This window comes from Dipodomys merriami, unplaced genomic scaffold (assembly GCF_024711535.1).
Source record: "Dipodomys merriami isolate MVZ:Mamm:240054 unplaced genomic scaffold, mDipMer1.0.p SCAF_1, whole genome shotgun sequence".
NCBI lineage: Eukaryota > Metazoa > Chordata > Mammalia > Rodentia > Heteromyidae > Dipodomys > Dipodomys merriami.
In genome coordinates, this window is record NW_027202270.1 from 30834098 (window position 1) to 30850649 (window position 16552).

General features: G+C 42.4%; 1 protein-coding gene across 1 annotated transcript in view; it reads right to left on the reverse strand.

Annotated features, from left to right (window-relative positions):
* The window catches only part of LOC138832559 (cyclin-dependent kinase 15-like), an 86407-nt gene that overhangs the window by 8917 nt on the left and 60938 nt on the right, over positions 1-16552 (reverse strand). The window contains exons 11-12 of the mRNA XM_070030798.1: positions 11869-11917; positions 7169-7308 (exon numbers count right to left, since the gene is read on the reverse strand). Of these exons, the coding sequence (XP_069886899.1) occupies positions 7169-7308; positions 11869-11917 (189 nt within the window). The remainder of the gene's footprint in view (positions 1-7168; positions 7309-11868; positions 11918-16552) is intronic.

Below are 16552 nucleotides of genomic sequence, written 5' to 3' on the forward strand. Positions count from 1 at the left end.
TATGAAGTTCCTATAGCCTTCACAGGAGCAATGAGTTAGTGGGAAGGAAATGACTTGGAAGTCTCATGTGAAGTTAAATCTTTGCTCTACCACTTACTAGCTGTGTGACTTCAAGCAACTGACCTCTTTCAGTCCTCATTTCATTTCCCCCTCCTTCCTCCTTCCTTCTTCCCTCCTTCCTTCCCTCCCTCCCTCCCTCCCTCCCTCCTTCCTTCCTTCCTTCCTTCCTTTCCTTCCCTTCCTCCCTCCCTCCCTCCTTCCCCCCTCCCTTCTTTTCTTCCTCCTCCTTCCCTTCTTCCTTCCTTTTCTCCTCTTTTCCTTCCTGTTTTCTTTTCTTTGACCTTCTGGACAGGGTTTAGCCACGCAGCCAAGACTGCTCTCAAGCTCATGATCCTCTTGCCTCACCTTCCTAAGTGCTGGATTTACAGGCATGTGCCATTATGCCTGGGCAGCCTCAATTTTCTAATCTATAACATAATGAATGATAATAATCCCAGCCTCACAATTAGCATATAGTTTGAATGAAATTATGTAAAGAGCACAGATGCCCAACAAAAGGCAGTTACTATGATTCTTCTGTGACACTGCTACATAATGAAGGTGTTGGGATAGGTAGGGTCTATGATCCTTACTCTCCGTCTCTAACTCAGAGTCTCTTAACTCTTTTCTGAATGGTTCATCTTGGAGATTCAGCCTATGGGGCTAACACATTTAATCAACTTAAGGGATTGGCAGAGTTGAGAGACTTGGTTTACCTAGATGTCTCCTAATAACAAAAATCTATGCAACTATATTGCAATTTCAGATCCCTTTAATGTAAAGGAATGGGGTAATGACAACTTTGAGTATAGAAGGTGAATAAATATGCAATGGTAGATACTTTCTAATTTGTATCTTAATATATCGCTTTTTAAATATTGATTAATGGACAATTTAAAAGATGGGAAGAATTGTCTAACTTACATTATGAAGTCTTAGAATCAGCATAGAATCAAGACACCTGGCTCAGAATCGCTCTTCCATAACTATCCCCAGCTTCTGAATCTTCAAAAATATTCTGATTAAACTTTGAGTAAACCAGACAACAAAAACAACAAATAGCTGGGCACCTGTGGCTCAGGCCTGTAATCCTAGCTACACAGGAGGCTGAGATCTAAGGATCATGGTTGAAAGCCAGCCTTGGCAGGAAAGTCTGTGAGATTCTTATCTCCAATTAACCTCCAGAAAACCAGAAGTAGCACTGTGGCTCAAGTGGTAGAGCGCTAGCCTTGAGATGAAGAGCTCAGGGACAGTGCCCAGGCCCAGAGTTCAAGCCTCATGACCAACAAAAAAGCAAAAGCAAAAACAAAAACAAAAAACCCCAAACAGATGAAGTCTAAAATCCTATAGAAGTATACTAAGAGTTAACTAAGCCTCATTCCTATGTGTTTAAAAATGTTTAAATGGTTGCAAGAACAGACATTAGGCTTGAGAGTAAAAACTGTGATGGAATGAGTTAGGAATATATCACTATTATTAAAAAAAGACAACTTTAGAATAATATTCAATAGAATTAAGAGGAATATGGTATTCCTTCCCCGAGTGCCCTTCCAGCCCAGCCATCTAGACTCATCATCTTTCAATGCCTACTCAGAGCCACCTTGGGTCCCCACAGGCATTAATCTGGCCTTCTCTGGACATGTGGAATACTTTGCATCTGTTACTTGATCTGTACTTGTTCATATACCTGTCTCATTTCCTTAAGGATTGTAAGCTTTTTGAGGACAGAGTCCATGACTAATTCATTTTTTGTGTCCTTCTACATCACACCTACTAGACTCTCAATTAGTCTTTGATGAATGAACTGCCATATAATTCTCCCTCTCCCATTATGTTAGAAACCTGAGTCTAAGATGGATCCAGAGTCTTAGAGATAAGAAAAATAACTGGAACAGACTGAGAATAGGACACAATGAATGAAACACAATGATTTAAAAAGTGTGAGATATAGAATCTGTATTTGAAAACAACAGAGGCAAAAGCTAAGGAAATTAATCCTAGAGAAGTTACTTTGGGAAGTGATTTTGTCATAGGGATCTACAAATGCACTAAAGATATAATTGCTCTGTATATCATCTTTATAATAACAATAATTTTTTTTTTGGTCCGGTCATGGGGCCTGAACTCTGGGTCTGAGCGCTGTCCCTCAGCTCTTCAGCTCAAGGCTAGCGCTCTCCCACTTGAGCCACAGTGCCACTTCCAGCTTTTTTCTTTTTGCTTATGTGGTGCTGAGGAATCAAACCCAGGGCCTGAGGCATGCAAGGCAAGCGCTCTACCACTAAGCCAACTTCCCAGCCCTAAAAAAATTTTAAAGATATAATTGTTACACTATCTAAAAGAAAGTTTGGAGGTGTGTGTGTGTGTGCGTGTGTGTGTGTGTGTGCGTGTGTATGTGTGTGTGTGTGTGTGTGTGTGTGTGTGTGCGCGCGCTAGAACTCAAGACCAGGGCATGATACTCCCTTAGCTTTTTTGCTCAAGGTTGGTGCTCTACTACTTGAGTTACAAGTCTATTTCTGGCTTTTTGATGGTTAAGTGGAGATAAGAGTCTCCTGGGCTTTCCTGCCTGGCTAGCTTTGAATCTTGATCCTTAGATCTCAGCCTCCAGAATAGCTAGGATTATACACAGGGCTCACCAGTGGCTGGCCTGAAGTTCCTTTAATGGAGGGAAACAAAATATAGCTCAGTTTTAACAGGACACCAAGAATGGGGCCTCCTGGAGGACTTTCAGTGCAGAGATATTAGGGTGATATGAGAAAAGATAGATTAGAATGCCAGGGTTTCTATGAATCTATCTATCTATCTATCTATCTATCTATCTATCTATCTATCTATCTATCTATCTATCTATCTATCTATCTATCTATCTATCTACCTATCTATAGACAATACACCAGGTGACACACAGCCTTTGTAAAATTACTTGTAAAACAACTGCCAGCTTTTAAGTGTTAGGATTTTATTTTTTCCTAAAATGCTAAGACCTGTTTTAAAGGCGATGGGGGATTTAGCTCAGGAAGGAACAGTAGAGACTCAAGCCTGGGATTTGGAAAGAAAATAGGACCAACCCAGGGAGAGAAAGACAGCCTTTGATGTCTTGACGATCAAGGACCGTGGCTTAAGGACCAGACTCTTAAATCACGTGGCATTTACTGCCCTAGATAAAAAGTATTTTTCTGGATCAGTGTGTGTGCTTCAAAATGGCTAGGTTCCAAGATCAGTCTTAACTTTCCAAGGGCAAGATTTGGAAGGTTTCCTGTAAGGACGGAGTGGAGCCAGTTTCTAGAAGGGGCAGCCTAATGATTTTCTACTCCCCCACCCCCAAATCATTAAACAGTGTTCCTTTCCCAGAGCCTAAGTTCATAGTGAGGGCAAAGGGAATTAAGTGAAGAGGATGAACCTGTGGCTAAGATTAGAGAGTTGCCATGGGCCTAATTTTAGGTCCGCACTGCCCCAGCTGACATCCTGCACTGTTGGCTTGGCTATGAGGACCAGGCTCCCTGGCCATCTGCAGAAGCAATTAACTTGCTGTTGGGTATGTTTTGAGAGGGACTACCAATAATTTCTCCTTCAACAAATGTTTCTTCAGGTGTTCAAGAGTCAAGGAGGGAGAATGTGAGAGCTTTGCAGACAGTCCCACATGCCTGCCATTCTCATATTCACGCTTTTCTACTTAAGAGTGAGCTCCAAAAGGGAACTAATCCTGGAATTCCTGGTTTTTCATGGCAAATAACCCCCTGATAAATTTCCTCTGGCTCCGAGCTTATGGCTACAACCTAGAGAAAACACAATTCAGGACTTGGTTTGATGAAAATCGACAAAGATGGGTAGGGGCCGTTCTTTCATTTTGTGGAAGAATTTCTACAGCACACTTTCCTTGGGATTTTAAGCTGTCCTTTGCTCCACACATATATTTCTCACTTGCAGGTTTCATGCTTTAATTGTCTTCTTCAGAGGGTAGACAATAAGAGCTGGCTTCTTACAGATCAAAGGGGAAACAGAATATATTTTAAAATGACAACTCTGTTATCTTGCAACCAGACTTTAAAAAAAAACCCTAGAATAATAAACATATAAACATAAGCATCCTAAATGATTCTATACTGAAGTGCTCCCAGAGAAAACCATTTCTTGCCTAATTATGGCAGAGAAATTCTCTTTGCACATCACTCCCAAGAGCAAGTCTTATTTTTACACAAGTCTCATGCCTGGGGCAGCCCACCTCAAGGATGGGGGCTTTATATGTCTCCGTAGGTTGGGATCTTGGATACTCATGGATCCTCTCCATGTGCAAAGAAGGCTCTTAACAAAAGGTTTTTTTTGTTGTTGTTTTGGTTTTGGGTTTTTTTTTTTGCCAGGGGCAATGAAAGAGCAGGCTGGCACTGCCAGGCCAAGAGAATGCAACCCTCAGTGGTTGGATAATGTGCCCTTGGCCAGGACCACTGTTAGAAAGAGGTAAACCCCAGTCCCATCAGCTTCTTCCCTGGCCTCCTATTTTCCTTTCCAATTTTCCTGGTAGCTGGCCTTTTTGGGGGTCCTCATGTCACTCTATCTCTATGTGCATTTCTACCCCTTCCCCAAACACACATGCATAAGCACATGCGTGCACACACATACACACACAATGCCTCCTCCCTGCTTCCCTGTCTCTTGGCACCGACTCTTTCATCTTCTCCCTCAGGGATTCGAGATGTCGCTGCAGGAAGTGCTTGTCCGCCGAGGCGGCAGCAGCAGAGCCCCGTGGCTTTGACAAACCTCATTTAATTGGGAGGAAGCCAGGAGAATTTGAAAGAACTGAAACATCCACGAAACTCCTTTTATCAGGCATAATTTAAACTCTGCATGGAAAAACCCCTATATGTATAAAGAAAAGTCAACTTCCCTCCTGCTGTGAGCACTCCTCATCTCCCCCCAACCCCCAGCACAGGCAGGCTCCTGCAAGATTCCATCTTTTCATTTTTCTAAAAGTGTCAAAGTAGATTTGGGTTCTGTGGCGGGGTGAACAGAGGAGGAATACAGATTGTTCTGTCTCTCTCATCTGTGTGTATGTGAACGCATACACACACACACACACACACACACACACACACACACACACACACACACACATACACACACTCCTCTAGATGTACATTCACTAGAGCCCCTCTGTTGGTGACTTTGCTGTTAGTTGCCCGGGAAGAATCAAAACCCAAGTTCCTACCAACACATCAGTTTGGACAGTGATTGTTTCATCCTAATTAGCCTTCATCAGGCAAAAAGCTGGTACCCAGAAAACTTTGAAAAGCGCAGCAGTTTTCCTGTACAATAATAGACACTGAAGGAGGACCACTGGGGAAGTAGAAGTGGAAAGCAGTGTGTGTGTGTGTGTGTGTGTGTGTGTGTGTGTGTGTGTGTGTGTGTGTGTGTGTATACATCCAGGCATGTACACTTGTACAATGTGGTAGAGTTGGAAATCCCAATGCCCAAAGAAGAAAGCTGAGAAGGAAGGATCTAGGGGCTCAGACTGAGAAGAAGGGAAGGGGATGGGAGAGTAGAAGGGGTCCTGCTGGAGTAGGGCAGAGGTCTGGGGAAGAATTGCAGGTTGGTAGCCATGTCTTTCATCCCACCCATATGCCAAACCCTGTCCCTCCCCTCCTTCCACATTCCTCTTCAGATTCACCTCCAGCCTAATCCATCTCCCTTGAATTATTCTCATTTCTCCAAAGAATTGCCTTTAACACATGCAGTCTCTGAACATCTGCAGTTGATTACACACAGATTTTAGCTGTTTAAATATGATTTGTGCTAATATGTAGACGAGGGTGCCCTGTTTCCTCTTCTTTACCCTCTTTTCCTCCCACTCCACAAGATCCTTAAGGCCAAAGACCAGTCCCTTGTTTTCCTTCACTTTTTATAGCATTTCCTATGTTCTTGACACTTCATGGCAACTAAAGAAATTCCAATGACTGACCTTCTTACAGGTTTAAGTAAGACATTAACCTCCGTTGTATCATAAGGGTGATTTTGGGAGGTCTTAAACAACTCACTTTACTAATAAAAATTGAAGTCACAAACTAAGAATTTGGGGCTGTAGCAGGACAATGTCCTAGACATGCAACTGTGTTCACAGACCCTGGCAACTTGCGCCAGTATGCTTCTTGGGTATATGTCTATGCCTCATGGGCAGTATTTCCTCACCCCATCATACTCCTTCCTTACCTCAATGTACCCCCGCCCTTCGTACCCCATCCTTACCCACTGTACCCCAGCTCCATTTTCCCCTTACTCTCATCCCTGACCCTTTCCCCCAGTCTGAGCCCCTCGACCCTCCTCCTTAACTTTCCTTTCTCTGGGTTAAGACTTCAAAAAACTGTTTTCTGTTGAATGAGGAATATTTTCAAAGAGATCTCAGCTAAGGATAGTCTCCCCCTCTTCCTCCAGAGGGCCCTTGACTGCCCACATCCTCCACCCAGCCCTTCCTGGCCACATTCTGAGAAACACGAGGAGAGCTCCAGCCACATGACTCCATGGCGGATCTCAGATTTGGAGGATGACTTCAGGCAGAGCAGCAAAGGCTGATTTCAGGGTATCGTGGGTTTCCAGTGGGAGGCCAGCCCGGGAGGACACTTCCCCTCCCCCAGCACCCCACCTCGGCACTTCCTTCGGCAGCATCATATTACCAATCAAGAAAGGCCTGGCTCTCCTCTCTTGACATATCCATGTCACCTATCATCTTACTCTCTTACTCTCGGTGGAAAAAAGAGCAGGGGCTTGTTAGAAACTTTGGTTTTGCTTCTCCTGGCAGATGCTAGCTAAAGCAAACAACCAGACGCAACTTTCATCTCAGCCAATTTCTAACTGTAAGTGTATGTATGTGAAATGTTTGCATCATCCCAGGGAGGATCTTGTCACCTCTCCTCCCCGGGGCTTTCGAGTTTTAGAGAATTTCATTGGAAACTCAGGCAAGATTGAGTCCTATCTTCCTTCTCTCAGGCAAATCAATCTCTGACTTCCCTGCTGGGTACAAATTCTATGGTTCTCCTATGTTGAGAGAACACTTAAGACATGCACTGAGACTTAGCACATATGAACATGTATGTATGTCAGGTCACATATACACATGCACACACATACACACTCCCTCACCCACCATCAGGAAGGTGGTACAGCTGGGAAGGCAGGGCACTGAAATAATGGTGAACCAGTGCTTCCTGGGCAGACACTCGGTCTCTGGGGAAACCTTTCAACATCTGGGAGGCCAGGTCTTCAGCTTCAGGAACTCCACCCAGCCTAGAAAGAAAAAATGGGAGAGAAAAATAGTTTCTCCAGAGGCCTCCATTCTGAAAACATAAAGGGAGAAAACAAAAACTGAAGAAAAAAGTTGGTGGAATTTAGAATGGTCTCTGCAATAGAACCTTCCCGAGATTACTAACGTTGGTGGCAACTGGAAAAATAACTCCCATGCTAAAGCTCTTAACTAGCCCATTACTAAGATGAAGGGAGAAAACCTCAACATTCTCTCCTTTAGTTCCCCACCCTCTGCCGTGTCTCTGGGTACCATGTGCACACAAAAGACAGAGAACTTGTAATTATAGAAGCAGAAATATGTAATTAAGATTCTTCTTGGAGGGCTACAGTAGTCCCAGCCAAGCAAAAAAGCCTGGCTGAAAATATCTTCCAGGCTCTGGTCTCCAAAGACACCAGGTATTGAATCCTAAAGAGGTCAAAGGAAGAGAGACAATTCTGGAAGGTGTAGTTTGGTTGGAAAAAATGGCCCCAATAAACCTTAGAGCTTATTCCATCCCCAGGATGGAGCTTGGTTACTCTGATAAGGTGCAGAGTAAGAGAGATCCTTAAGCAGTCAAATCACAGTAAGGACTAGTCCTCATGTTGAATTTGATATTTGGAGATGAGCAAACACATCTATTGAGCAACAATTGTATGCTAGTAGGTGGTTAGGTTTGGGAGGTACAGGAAAAAATTTTTGGCATCTCAGTCTAATAGAGAAGTCAGATACTCACCAAATTATCATATAAATACTTAAATGGGACTGTGAGGAAAAGGCTTTGCTCTGGTCTGAATGTTTGTATCCTTCTAAAATTCACATCCTGAAACCTGATGACCAAGGTTGTGCTATTAAAAGGAAGGGCCAAAGCTGAGAATGTAATGTTAGAATGTTCAAGGCTCTGAGTTTGATCCCTAACACTACATATAATTTGTGTATATATACATACATATATACATATATACACACACATATACAGCAGGTGAGGCCTTTGGGAGGTTACTAGGTTATGAGAGAGGAGTTATTATGGGATAGAGGAAGCCCTGAATTTCAGGCATCATTTAGGAAGCACAGAGACCTTACTAAACACCGAATCTGCTGATACCTTTGATCTTAGACTTTCTAGTCTGCAGAACTATGAGCAATAAACTTACATTGATTAGAAACTATCTATTTTGTTATAGCAGCCTGAACCTCGTCATCCTGGACTTAGAGTAGGAGGAGATGGTCAGAGCAGGCTTTCTTGAGGATTGATGTTTGAGCTAAGATCTGGAGAACTGGGGACAGGCAAGGAATAGCCACTGCTGGTATGTTTCTAAGGTCCTTGTGCAGTCTGGGGTAGCTTAAGGAAATGGATCACTGAGCTGGGGTTCTAGCCAAGAGGAAGAATGTGTGCTTAGCATGCATGAGGCCATGCATAAAAGTTGGGTAGAATCAAGGCTTATTGGCTGGTTTGGGACAAAGACAGGAAGAGAGCCCTGATAGAAAGGTGAAGAAGGTGGTAGGGGCCAACCCTGCAAGCCTTGCATGTTTATAGTGCCTATTTACTTACAATACTAAAAGGTCTTCCACAATTTAATGCCAATCATTTCGGTGCAACCATCCCTACAACCTACAAATAAGTTTACAAACAGAAAGCCATAAGAGGGAAAACTGCAGATTCCTGAAGATCTGAAAAGTCATAGGACTGATAGCTAACATTTAGTTAAGTTTCATGGCTCTAAACTAATAAAGCAAAAAAACAGAAGTGCTTGCTGAATGTCAAATCTGCATACCAACTTAAAGCACCTTCCTAGGTGCAGGATGCAGAGGTCCTGACCCCAGGTTGTAATTGGACTAATTTTTGAATAATATTTGTGTAAGAAACTTTCAAATATCTGATTGCCATGAGGTAAAACTATTTCTGCAAATTGGTTACTACTCTCCAATTCCAGAATAACTGATTCATAAACAAAATAAAAAAGTTTAGGGGGCTGAGAAGGTGGCTCAGTGGTAGAGCGCGTGCCTTGCATGCATGAGGCCCTCCCTGGGTTCCATTCTTCAGCACTACATAAGCAGGAAAAAAAAAGCCAGAAGTGGCGCTGTGGCTCAAGTGGTAGAGCACTAGCCTTGAGCTGAAGAGCTGAAGGACAGCACCCAGGCCCAGAGTTCAGGCCCACGACCGGACCCCCCCCCAAAAAAAAAAATGTTTAGAAATTCCTAGTCCTTGCAAATCTCCAGGCCAGTTAGCACAGAAAGGAACCTAATGGTGAAGAGCTATATATGAGCCATGACCTAATGGAGGCTGGCAGGGAACCTCCATCCAGAGTGCCTTTTCCAGGCTCTGTAATAACATAACACAGTATTTGCCAATCCAGCAAAATGAGTGTGTACTTAGTAGGCTCATGTTAAAGAGGTTTTCCATCAAACCCTAATGAAAGTGCTGTGTCCATTAATAGGCCTTGCACAGTTCCACTGCACCTCTGTAAGAATCATGGAGAAAGGCCACTACATTGACAACCTGATTCCACTGACAATGTGTATAGACCTGTGTACCAGATATAACTTGTTTACTCCACTTACTTAGCAGCAATTACTTGGTCAGTTTCTTTGAGCCTCACTTCCCTCCTCTTTAACCTGGGAACACATTATATAAGGACTGAATATACTAATATATGCAGTATCCCGCTGAGCAACTAATGAACAAAGTGAGTAAAGTTAGACCTCTTAGCAGAGCCCTTCACAGAACCAAGAATTTTCTCATGTGATAATCTGTTGGGCAGGTAATCTAACCTGTCCAATAGAATGTCCCATGCTGAAGGAAATGCTGTATTTCTGCTCTGCCCAATATGACAGCCACTTCCCCTATGTGGCTATGTCTCCCGAGGAATGTGGCTAGTGTGATTGAACACCTGTCTTACACATGGCTACTGTTTTAGGACAGCTCCAGACATTGCTTCTTGCTTGAAGATTTGAGCAGAGAGAAGGTAGAAGATTGAGTGAAGGTCAGATATTACCAGGAGCAGGAGAAGAGGCAGAAGTGGTAGGTGCTATATGGTCAGAAAAGCTCAGCACTAGAAGGAAAGGCTGAGGGGGGACAGGGAGAGACAGCCAGAAGCTAGTAGCATTGTGCACAGCAGCAGCAGCATGAGTATTAAGGTGCTTTGCAGGTTTGAAGTTAGATTTACTTTGGAAGTCAGCAGTGAAATAAAGCAAACACTTAGCAGGTAGCACAAGAATTCTAATGTCTCAAGCCAGGTACCAGTGGCTAACACCCTATAATCCTAGCTACTCAGGAGAATGAGATCTGAGGATCAGAGTTTAAAGCCAGCCTTGGCAGGAAAGACTGTGAGACTCTTATCTCCAATTAACTAGCAAACAGCCAGAAGTGGAGCTGTGATTTAACTAGTAATATGCAAATTGAGCAAAAAAGCTGAAGGATAGTACTTAGGCCCTGAGTTTAAGCCCCAGTCGTGGCACCAAAAAATAAAATAAAATAAAGTAAAATTTCTCTAGCTATGGGTTAGGGAGCGATTGTACATCTCCAATAAAATAAATGACAGACAACAGTTTCCTGGAACATGTCTCCAAGACAATGGGGAATATCAGGTTCTACGGTGCTTTTGAAAATAAGCATTTGGGTTCTATAGGGCAGTCTAGGGAATGCTTTTCCTCTAAATAAAAGAAGCTTTAGTAGTATCAATTCTACATTCCTAACTTGTTTCATTCTTTCTACCATGCTATTCATTCTGTGACTTTAAAGCATGTGAACAGTATGTACGGAGCAATCACACAACATTTGGTTAGATTAAACAATTCCACATTTTCAGAGAGCAACATTGAAACGTTCACTTAGGATCTTGGTGGGTGAAACTCTTCCACGTTTCCCCACCTGTGAGACTGTGTTTTTCTTTGACATTTGAGCTCCCTTCCTCTGTCTCTGATGTTTTCCTCGCTGCCCTTTTTGCCTCCTCACTGAAGCAAAAAGAACAGAGCCTCGGCTAATTACTCTCAGATCAAATAATGCTGGTTATTGTAATTGGTCATTGTCCGAAAACACTGAAGTTCTTCTTAGCCCTGAGGTTGCCTGGCACAGCTTAGTTAGCTAACTATTCCCGGAATGTCTCTATTATCTGTTTTACTTTGCAAAAGAAACTAGGGATTTGTTGAAAGCTGGTAATAAAAGTCTGCCCTGGTCTGAGCCGAGACTGAGTTGAGAGGGCCTGGGAAAGCATGACCTCCATGAATCAAGTTCCCCCTCCAATGGCCACTCAATGATGTTATTTGGTTTCTCTGTGTCAGAGAATAATAAACCCACTAGGTTTTCTTGCAGGCCAACACTCCCACAGTTCTCAGGGCCTGGGGCATGGTTGAGGGGCACAAAACAACTTTAATGACCAAACTCACTGAAAGTAAAATGGTTCATAGAGAAAAACTAACACACTCCCAGGGGGCTGGCGGGTTGGCTCTCTCCCAGAGTGGGGTTCAGGGCCCCCAGATGGAGGCGCTGGGGGTTGTTGCTCAGTGGATTGAGGTCTGGGGGAATTTCTCTTTGCCTAAAGAGAGCTTCTTGATGTGACACTCACCTGTTCCAGACAATCTGAAGGCTTTGAGGCTTAGGCAGCAGGAACCATTCTGGAAAGCACATAGAGAAACATTTAAACACACACACACACACACACACACACACACACACCCCAAACAAACCAAAAACCCCCAAAACACAGCCCTCCAATCGGTTGCTAAAAAAAATACTATTAAAATTCTAAATGCTCTTCTTGGCCAGGATAAATGAGGATTCCAATTTTAAGCTAACTAATGATTTTTTTTCTTTCCCATTGTGGGGCTTGAGTTTAGGGCCTGGGCACTGTCCTTGAACCTTTATACTCTAGGCTAGCATGCTACCACTTGAGCCACAGCTCCACTTCTGGTTTTTGAGAGGTTAACTGGAGTTTCACAGGGATTTTTCTGCTCAGGCTGGCTTTGAGCTATGATCTTCAAATCTCAGCCTCCTGGGTAGCTAGGATTACAGGTGTGAGTCACTGGTGCCTAGTGATTTTTTTTTAAATGGCAATATTAACTTGTGATTTTTAAGGTAGACTCTCACGCTGAACTTTTGTGATTCAGTGAAAGGTCACTATTATAGGTTGCATTGTGCGCCCCCCCCCCCCAAATCCATATGTTAAAGTTCGAACTGTTAGTACCTAAGAATATGACCTTATGTAGAAATAGGGTCAAGGCAGATATAGTTAATTAAGATCAAGTCAGAAGGGTGGGCCCTGATAAAACCCAACTGGCATCCTCATAAAAAGGGAAAACTTGAAGACAGACTTCTATCAGAGAAGATGATGTGAAGACAAACAAGGAGAAAAGAACCATCTATAAGTCAAAGAGAAAGGCCTGAAACAAATTCTCCCTCACAGCCCTTAGGACCAACTTCATTTGCAGACCCTCTAGAACTGTGAGACTGTAAATTTCTGCTTCTTGAGCCACTCTGTTTATAGTCCTTTGCTGTGGTAGTCATAGCAAATTAACACAGTCAAAATACCCAGTATATTTAACATATACTGTGTGCATAGAGTTGTGTCAAGTGCTAGGGGGATGCAGAGAAATCAAAAGAAAACTTCACCCTTGCAGGGCTTTCAATATTCATCACATGAAAAGTCATGAGATGACTGATAGTACAGAGTCCCAAGGACTCAGTAGTGATAGAAACAAGGAAAGCTAATTTTATATGCCACTATGGTAAAATAGAAGTGAAACCTGGCTTGAATAATCCAAAATAGATGACCATACAAATTGTAATTTTATTTAGAGCCTTCAATAATGTTTATTCACACATATGTGTTTCTATTACTTCTGATATTAGTATCAACCCAAACTAAAATGATGAAAAGGGTAATTTTTCATTCAACAAAATTTCAGTGACTGTCAGGTATAGCTGTATATGCCTGTAATCTCAGCAGAAGAGGATCTTCAGTTCTAGGCTAATCTGGCCAATATAGCAAGGCCCTTTCTCAAAAAGAAACCAACCAATCATGTTTCCCTGCCCAAGAAACAAGAGTAACTAAGTGTCTACTGTATGTGAAGACCATAAGAGAAGCTGTAGCAGACATTAGCTGATGCAGCTTATAAATATCTTCTGCTGGGCGCTGGTGGCTCATGCCTGTAATCCTAGCTCTTCGGGAGGCTGAGATCTGAGGATCACGATAAATTGCCAGCCCAGGCAAGAAAATCTGTGAGACTCTTATCTCCAATTAACCACCAGAAAATCAGAATGGAGCTGTAGTTCAATATGGTAGTGTGCTAGCCTTGAGCAAAAGAGCTCTGGGACAGCACCTAGACCCCGAGTTCAAGCCCTATGATCACCACCAACAAAAAAAATCCCCTCCTCTTTCTTTTGAGATAGGGTCTTGCTACTTCACCCAGGCTGGCCTCCAACTCGCCTTTTGCCTCAGCTTCCTCCTGGCTTAAATTTCCTGCTTTAATTATCCAAATTGACCAAAGTATATATTGATGCTTGTTTAAAGTATTTCCGCTTTTTGTTTTTCTTAGGCTTGAAATATAATTGTTCTGGTTCTGAAAATCTTCCTATTTCTATATGAAAGGAATGAAGTAAGACTGTTTATCACAACTAAGAATTTAATCATAGAGTCACAAAATCATTTTAAGAACACTGACATATTTATATTGGTATGTGTATAGAAAAAACTAGACTATTGACTAGATAATGATTGTGGTTAAAGGGGCTTACCTTTTATACTTGTATGTTTATTTTCCTAAAATGAATTTTCGTTTTCAGTACTGAGGTTTGAACTCAGAGCCTCACACTTGCTAGTTACACTTAAGCCATGCCTGTAGCCCCAAACACAACTTTTCAGAAATTGCATATGCAGCTGGCCCTCTGTTTCTACAAGTTCTGTATCCATGGATTCCTATCCAAAGTTTCCTATCCAAAAACTCAACCAAGCATTGTTTTTAAATAATCATAATGAACCTGCACAGATTTTTTCTCTCACTATTGCCTAAACAACATATTATAACATCTATGCACATGAATTAGTCATAATAAGTAATGTAGAGATGACTTAAAGTACATGGGAGAGTGTGTTGTTGGTTATACACAAATATTGCATCATTTTATATAAAGGCTTTGACTACCTGCAAGTTTTGGTATTTGAGGTGTACTAGAACAAATCTCTGTGGTGCTGAGATATGCCATTAATATTTTCCAATTTCAAAAATAACTCCAGACAGGGTCAATATGATCAAAGTACATTATATGAATATATGGAAATAGCATGGTGAAAAATCTACTATGTTTTATTTAATACACCGGAATTTTTTTTTTTTTTGGTCGGTCGTGGGGCGTGAACTCTGGGCATGGGCACTGTCCCTCAGCTCTTCAGCTCAAGGCAAGCGCTCTACCACTTGAGCTACAGCGCCACTTCCGGTTTTCTGATGGTTTATTGGAGATAGGAGTCTCACGGTCTCTCCTGCCCGGGCTGGCTTTGAACCTCGATCCTCAGATCTCAGCCTCCTAAGTAGCTAGGATTACAGGCGTGAGCCACCAGCGCCCGGCTACACTGGAATATTTTTTAATTAAGTTTAATTAAAAATTGAAATTCAGACAGGCACCAGTGGCTCATGCCTGTAATCCAAGCCACTCAAAGGGCTGAGACCTGAGCCTTGTGGTTCAGAGCTAACACAGGCAGGAAAGTCTGTGAGATTCTTATCTCCAATTAACCACAGAAAGGCTGAAGCAGTAGAGCTTCAGCTCAAGTGATAAAGTGCCAGCCTTGAGCAAACAAAGCTCAGGGACAACACCCAAACCCTGAGTTCAAGCCTCAGTACCAGTACAAAACAAATAAATATATAAACAAATACTTAAATGTATGTTGGATTTCTAGTGCTAGAGTTGTGGATAGAGAAATGTGATATCAAAAGAGCCTAAAAGCTGAAATTACAGGTACAATCAAATATGACCACAAGCCTGGTGATTTCCAGTTCCAGGTGGATACAAAAGGAAGCAGTAGATTAGAGTATCTGGCTTTTTTTTTTTTTAAAGTATGTTTATTTTCAAACTACTTTCTGCTGCCTATTTCCAGTTCTTCCCTGGGCAAAGAAATTAACATTTCTTCACTCGGCTTACATCCCAAACACTAATCTAGGTAATGAAATCCATTTCAATCTCCCATTTTTCATCTTCCCTTTTTAAGAGTTCTGAACTGTTTTTGGGGGGCCTTTAACATTGGTCTACGATTTCCAGCTTTAGTGTTATTCATATTGGAAGTTAGATTCATTTGAGTACTGACTGAAGCAAGATAACTCTATAGCCTTGGTGACCCTCTGTTTCCTCAACCTAAGCTGTTTCCAAATCTGGGAAATGGGAGCCATTTTCCAGTTGTGGGAAAGAGAACATATAATTAAGCATTTGGCTCAAAAATATTAGTCCCATTCCTTTGCGTCCTATTGTCCTTCCTCCCTGTTTCTGCAGAGGTAGCAAGGTCTAAATAGGAGGCTCTGGAGGAGAGCTGGTTATTAGCTTCACCTGCAGAGCTTTTAAAAGCAAGCAGCCCTGGCTCCACCCCCCAGAGAGTCTGATTTAACTAGTCTGGTAGGGTCCAGGCATTGGTTAGTTGTTGTGCTGTTATTATGTCTTTAATGGTCTCCAGATGTCTCTGGTGAGGCTGAGACGGAGGATTGCTGGTCTTGCCAAGAAGGCACTCACCAGCAACTCGACATGCTCCCCTGAACTTCAGTTCCTCATTTGCAATCATTCAAGTGAGGCTGCTGAGAGAATTCCATTAATCAACATATACAAAAATGGCATTGCTGAACCTAGTATCTGACGCATACTTGATATGTTGTTCCAGGATATGAAAGAGGAAATGTGACAAGGGAGAAATCAGCTCTCATAAATGCTACCAAATAAAACAAAACAAAAGGATGACCTGTAAGACTTGTTCTAGGATCCCAGGAGTAACAACATTTTGAACTTGAGGTCCATGTCCTGTGTAGATGGATAGTAAGATTCACCCCACATCTGTTTTGTAGCTGTATTAGCCGAGATAGAGCAACTGATGTGGCCCAGGTCAGTTAGGGAGATGCTAGGGAGCTCAGCCAAAACTGATCTGTGGTCTGCCCTCAAATTCAGGCAGATAACCAATTGCTGAATGACCTTGTATCTCTCCCATCGATTTTTCCCAGTAGTTAAGATGCAGGCAATCAATGTGAGAATAATCCACAAGCAGATAGGCATTTCACACA